The 6,000-nt window shown below is 40.7% G+C and overlaps 1 protein-coding gene across 5 annotated transcripts in view; it reads right to left on the bottom strand.

Annotated features, from left to right (window-relative positions):
• csf1b (colony stimulating factor 1b (macrophage)) overlaps window positions 1–6,000 on the bottom strand; it is a 36,519-nt gene that overhangs the window by 1,319 nt on the left and 29,200 nt on the right. For 2 of the 5 annotated variants that reach the window (XM_088408393.1, XM_088408394.1), the window contains 2 exons: window positions 551–594; window positions 433–467 (listed from right to left, as the gene is read on the bottom strand). In XM_088408393.1, coding sequence (XP_088264519.1) covers window positions 434–467; window positions 551–594 — 78 coding nt within the window. In that variant the 3' untranslated portion in view covers window position 433. Of the gene's footprint in view, window positions 1–71; window positions 181–432; window positions 471–550; window positions 595–6,000 lie in introns of all 5 variants that reach the window. The other 3 variants (XR_015864851.1, XR_015864852.1, XM_088408392.1) reach the window with 3 other exon arrangements.

The following is a 6,000-nucleotide window of genomic DNA, read 5'->3' as shown; positions in this document are numbered from 1 at the left end:
TTGATCCGCAGAAGGGTGGTTGGGGACCTCTGTTCTATACCCTACTCTTAAGTTCTTTGGGGTCAACTTACCTACAACAGTTTAAATTCCGGAAAATAATTATAATAACAAAAAATGAATTTTCCATCCATCCATCCAGCCGTATGTCAGTCCGTCCGTCCGTCCGTTCCTCCGCTAATCCTTTTGAAATTTTGTCAATCATTATTTTAAAGTCATAAATCAATGACCACAAAGCTAATAGGGTTAACGTAAATAGGTTTTCCCAAAGTTGAAATTTATTGTGAAAGCAAAGCTTTGCACCGCAGCATGAAATTCGGGGCATAGAAAATTTGGAACAGGTGCTTTGGCATGATAAAACATTCCTTTACCCACATGTATTCCCCAACTAAGATAAAGATTTTGCATAGACATGTATTTTAGATGGATACTTACATTATTGAGACTCCATCTCTGTTCCTTGCTGGGCTCTGCTTTAAATGAAATGACAAACAAATGCTTCAGGAAAAACAAACGGGGGATATTTTTAATGCGTTGTTTAATGTGCTCTTACCTAGAAATCACAGAAGATCCCAATCTGTGACGGACATGTCTCCTCTGTTTTACAATCAAAGGGACATGATTAGTTTTATTTAACAACACTGCAGAGGCTCAGCTCTTGTTAAAATGCATACATACACACCCATTTCAAATGGCAGGTTTTTGTGTGTGTGGTAAAAATAAACAAGAAAAAAATTATTTTCGTTTCTTTCTTCTTTTTTTTTTTTTACCACCACTCACCTAAAACTTACACAGTACAACTCATTTGGGGAAAAGGATCTATTTGGGGGTGGAAGTCAAAGTAATCAACTGAGATAATCTGGTTCACAAAGCGTGCACACCCTGGCATTCCAACTCAGAGTCTCATTCAAAACTCGGGCCCGTTTTTGATTGCCACCATTGGTTTATCACAAATAAAGTTCAGGTCTTCTGCTATGATGTTCCAAACAGTGTTCTTTTTACTCAACAGCCAGCTCTTATTCACTGTTGCTATTGGTCTCCTAGCAGCATCACTGCTCAGTTTTCTTTTTGTCTTGTAATACATTTTGAAGAGTGTTCCACCTTTTGGTAATTTACAGTGGCTGGGAAGTGCAATACAAAATGAAAAACCATATTGCCGAAGGAGAGGAAGATACCGGAAGTGATAGCGGAACTGAATGCGCAACGTTTTGAGCTGCTGGATACAGGGAGAGAATTCTGCCTCGCTTGGTTCTCTGGTTTGACCGCGGGAGCACAAAACATCAACTCTGTGGGCTAATCTCATGTCTTTAATTGCACCTTCCAAGATGCTTGCTCCTTTGCTTCTCTGTTAACATGCTAGAGCGCCTCACACCGGAATCTAAAATAGAGACAGACGCCGTGACCCGGCCGAGGGGCAAAACAGAACGGGGTCGCTCTTGATGTTCCTGAGGAAGACGATAGCAGCATGAACTTGTAAACTGCATTCCCCACAATCTTAAACCGATTGTTTTCATTTTTGCCAGATGTCTCCCCCAACCCTTTAGGGAGGCAATGGCTTTTGTACCTAAGGCCAACCCAAATGAATAAATGAGGAGCGGAAAGGATCTGTAACCAGATCGGAAGGAGATCTGAGAAGGTCAGGTTGCTGTCTGCTCTCCTCGCGAGAAAAAGAACCTCGTTGTCTTCCTTCCTGTTTGCCGTTTATGAAATGTTCTAGGTTGCCTGTACCTTACAGAATTGATTTGGAGCAGTCAGATAACCACTCCTCAATGTTCTCATTGGATAGCGACGTCAGTTAAAGATGACAACGTGCATCATTATTTCCATCACCACTTTATGCTTTATATTTCAAGTAGTATGAAAATAGACTTCTTTGCATTGGGCACAAGCTTGTCTTTCCGGCCAATTACCACCAACACATGCAGTCAGTGCATATTATATTGAAACAGCTTGCTTAATCCTAACTATGTTCTATTCTTTTACTTGGTATCAAGTATCGCCTCAAATAAATAGATGAGACACTCGATTCAAATTGAAATGATCAAGAGATGTCACAAACAAGGATTAAAGCAATTTAATTTGAAGTCCAGCTTTCATACATCAACATCAAGGTGCTATGAGACTTCAGCAGAAGATATAGCCATGCGTCACTCGATTTAAGCTAGACTATGGTAGTGTAGCTCCTCGATGCTGGATCTTCAAACTTCAAAGCAATTTGATGTGCTCCTAAATATGGCCTTGTGAAATCAACTTCCAGGTCCCGTTCAATGTTTTGAGGCGCTAGAAACGTTGCAATTAAAACATGAGTTGGGCACCATTCGTATGAGTGCGACTCTCTTGAGACACGACTTTGGATTCGCGAATCCCTCCTTTGGATTAGTGAATCTGCTCGTCACGTTATCTCAATTTGCAATTTGCATATTCAACTCAACCCAGAGGCTCAGATCCACGAATGCAAAGGACCAGAGTAACGAATCAATAGGAGAGATTCATGCAAAGACGTGAAGTCATTTCTCGTGAGAGTCGTACTCGTACGAATGGCGAAAGACGAATACGTCTTTCTGACAGCGATCTTACTCCATGAGAGAACCACTATCACTACAGGCCTCTTCCTGTCAGAGATATGGTGCTTTTCTTTTCTTTCAAGTTTTGGTAACGTGCGCTCTGAAATTTGTTTCTGAAATGTAAATGCTTTTTGACTTGTTAATTTGGTTTCTTAAATGTAAATTCGGTTCTGCTTTTTGCAATTTGTTTTTTGAAATGTAAATGTGTTTTGGCTTTGTTCAATTGTTTTCTTGAATGTAAATATGTCCCAGGTTTGGGAATTTGTTTTCTGAAACGTACTTGTGTTTCTCCTTGTTGTCATTTGTGAACTGCATTTTTTTCAGTTTTTTTGACGGTCATCGCTCTGTTATGTGTTGTACTGTTTTTATCGTCCGAGATATGAAATGTCTATGCAGACCTTGGCTTGTGCAGTAGAATGTGACTACATGTTTCGAAACCCTTACAACATGAGTTTGAATTTGATTGTGTTTTGTTTTTGTTTCTAAACACAACCATGTTCCTACTTTAAAGAAGCTTGCACATTTCTGCAACAAAATTAAGTACCTCAGTCATTTATGTTCATTTACTTCCTTGTGAAGATTTTAACTAGTTCAACTAGAACTGGACATGTTATAAGTGACATTGAGGTTGTTGTTTTTTTTTTGTGTTGTTTTACTTTTGAGATGATTTATCTAGATATTTTTTTTATATTACAAACCTTGGGACTTGAACTAGGGCAGTAGTGCTCCATATATCAGTTGCGGTCTACCTGTCAATCGTGTATTGGTAAGCCGCATGACAATTACCCTGCAGAGCATCAGAAGAAAGTCATGACTGTTTTACCATTGCACTGATTTCAGACTGGCCGTAGACTGGTTGATCTGGGATCAGACATGATGACTGGCCGATGATAGGGTGACGGTCTCTAATAGGGATGGGACGAGATCCCGTGAGAACGAACACCACAAGGTTTCTCATTCAGGATTGCCAAGAGATTCATTTCCTTTTCACTTTTTGGGAGTACGTTTTATTGAGCCAGACGTGCAATGGAGGGGAACTGGGCTGATAGGCTTAAGTGCGACACTCTCGCACGATAGGTGAATTGTCACCCATGCGAGTGTTATTTTAATTTGTTTCCAAATGTAAACGTGCTTATGAAAGAATGTTAGCATTAGCTCATGCGCCGCTAAGCTAGCGAGCTCGGTGGCACATGTTAAGTTAGGTTGGTATGAATGTCCCTGTTTTGTTGGTAATTGTGTCTTATTTCTTTGTTTTAGAGAAACCCCACCCACACACATATTAGCCCAGATGGCTTGTTGTGGTTCCCTGAAGTAAAATCACTATTGTGGTTACTATAGTATTTGCATTAATGTTTTTTTTTTTCTTTTAATTGAATATTTGGCACTTTAAACATAATGTATTGTTTTTTCATGTTCAACTATGAAAGAGCTCGGCTGCAATTTTGTGAAAAGGAAGTACAGTGGGCCTCAGGTTTACGAGATTAATCCGTTCCGCGGTTGGGATCGTAACGCGAATTTGCCGTATTGCAGGAATTCCAAACTGTGTTAATTAGCTAATGCGTTTAAAACCCAGGTAAAAACATAAAAATTGGATATACATTTTAAAAAGTGGTATCAAAATAGAAGAGTGTTACACACACACACACACACACACACACACACACACACACACACACACACACACACACATATATATATATATATCAGTATATATATAAAATAAAAAAAATACATAAAGGATTTTATTTACCTCTGAGTGACGTTTGTTATGGCAATATTTCCTAGTAAGGGTAACCTAGGCTAGGCTAGCTTAGCTTTCGTCGTATTTCTTGACTATCCCCAGCTTCATTTCCATATAAATCATCATCTTACTTCTCTCCTTAACATCACTAGCAATCTTAGGACTCATAGATAACCAATTAAAGTTTGAATTAAGCACGAAAATGCACAATAAATACGATATTGAAAGCACTCTCACACGAGATCAAGACTTTAGGCAGTCATCTTTGTGACCCCGTGCGCCAACCAATAGCAGACCAGCGTCTTCGTGACCCCATCACGCTGACCAATAGTAGACCAGTATCTTAGGGAGTCGAGATGCCGACCAATAGCAGACCGACATTGTAGTGACACGTTTCAGCGGAGGCAGTTTGAAGCCAACAGAAAGTAAGCACAATTACCTAAAAACGCCTCAAGAAGGAAAGAAAACAACAAACACAACCAACCCCACAGGTCATGACAGTTGTTGATGTTAATCGTAAAGCGGGCTAAATGCCTTAAAGAGGGGACACAAAAACTCAGTATTCCACGTTGTAACGTGAAAAAAATGTAAGCCAAGGACACCGCAACCTGGGGGTTGACTGTATTTTATTTTGATCATGTTCAGCTCAGCTGCATGATTTGTTATTGCAACAGCATATGGAAAAAAACTTTAGATAGTTTATTGCAGCCTGCTCAATAAAAATATATCATTTTGAATTTGGAAAGTTTATATTAGCACTTATTTTTTTATTTTGAAAATTTTGCAAAAATCTCATCATAACTTCTTCTCATGGACTCAATCCCGTGAGATATCTCGTCTCATGGAATTTGTATCTCGTTCCATGCCTGGTCTCTAACCCTGTCATCCATCCTGTGACTTGATTGATGTATGGGGCAGCCAGTCAGAACACCTGACCCTGCTCGGTCACCACTTATCCGCAAAAAACGTCACTAAGCGCATCTCAGTGAACAAACTAGTGAACGTCACGTCCAATTTCAAGTCCGCGCCTTTTCTTCTAAAGTAATGTTATCGAAAATGAGTGGGGAAGCTAGACCCAGCAAGAAGACAAAAACTTATCACTTTCATACAGAATTTTCCAATTGCTTTTGCCTCATCTACCAGGCTACCGGTGCCATATCAAAGAAGGGAAATGTAGAGCGGCATTTTCGGACAGTTCATGGAAAAAACGACAGGGCAAAAAGCGAGCTGAGAGAGAGAAAGGTGAAGGAACTGAAATCCCTGTTGTCCGGACAGCAGTCACTTTTTCACACAAAAGCGAAAGATGCTACCGAAGCATCATATCAAGTATGCGTATGCCGGTAAGTGTATGTTTGCTTTTGTTTTGGGCACCACTGAGGACTACAAAAAGGCCACATATGACCTGAGCAGAGCCCTCAGAGAGAACTGAAACTGGAGGGCTATTACTCCACCGCTGAACCTTGACACATGTGGGAAGGACTTCAGCACGTCAGGACTATCAAGACAGGAGCAGCGCAGTCACATCGCGCCATGCCATACTGCCAGATGAGCTCAACGAGTTCTACGCCCGCTTTGACACCAAGAATCCTGATCAGCAGAGAAGGATGCTGGGCGTGGCGCGTGCACGGGACCCTCCTCTCACGGTAACATCAGGAGAGGTGCGCAAGGTTCTGAGCAGAACAAACCCGTGGAAAGCAG

The sequence above is a fragment of the Hippichthys cyanospilos genome, chromosome 2, assembly GCF_059441005.1.
Source record: "Hippichthys cyanospilos isolate Australia breed blue-spotted pipefish chromosome 2, RoL_Hcya_1.0, whole genome shotgun sequence".
Taxonomy (NCBI): domain Eukaryota; kingdom Metazoa; phylum Chordata; class Actinopteri; order Syngnathiformes; family Syngnathidae; genus Hippichthys; species Hippichthys cyanospilos.
This window is presented reverse-complemented; position numbering and strand designations above follow the sequence as displayed.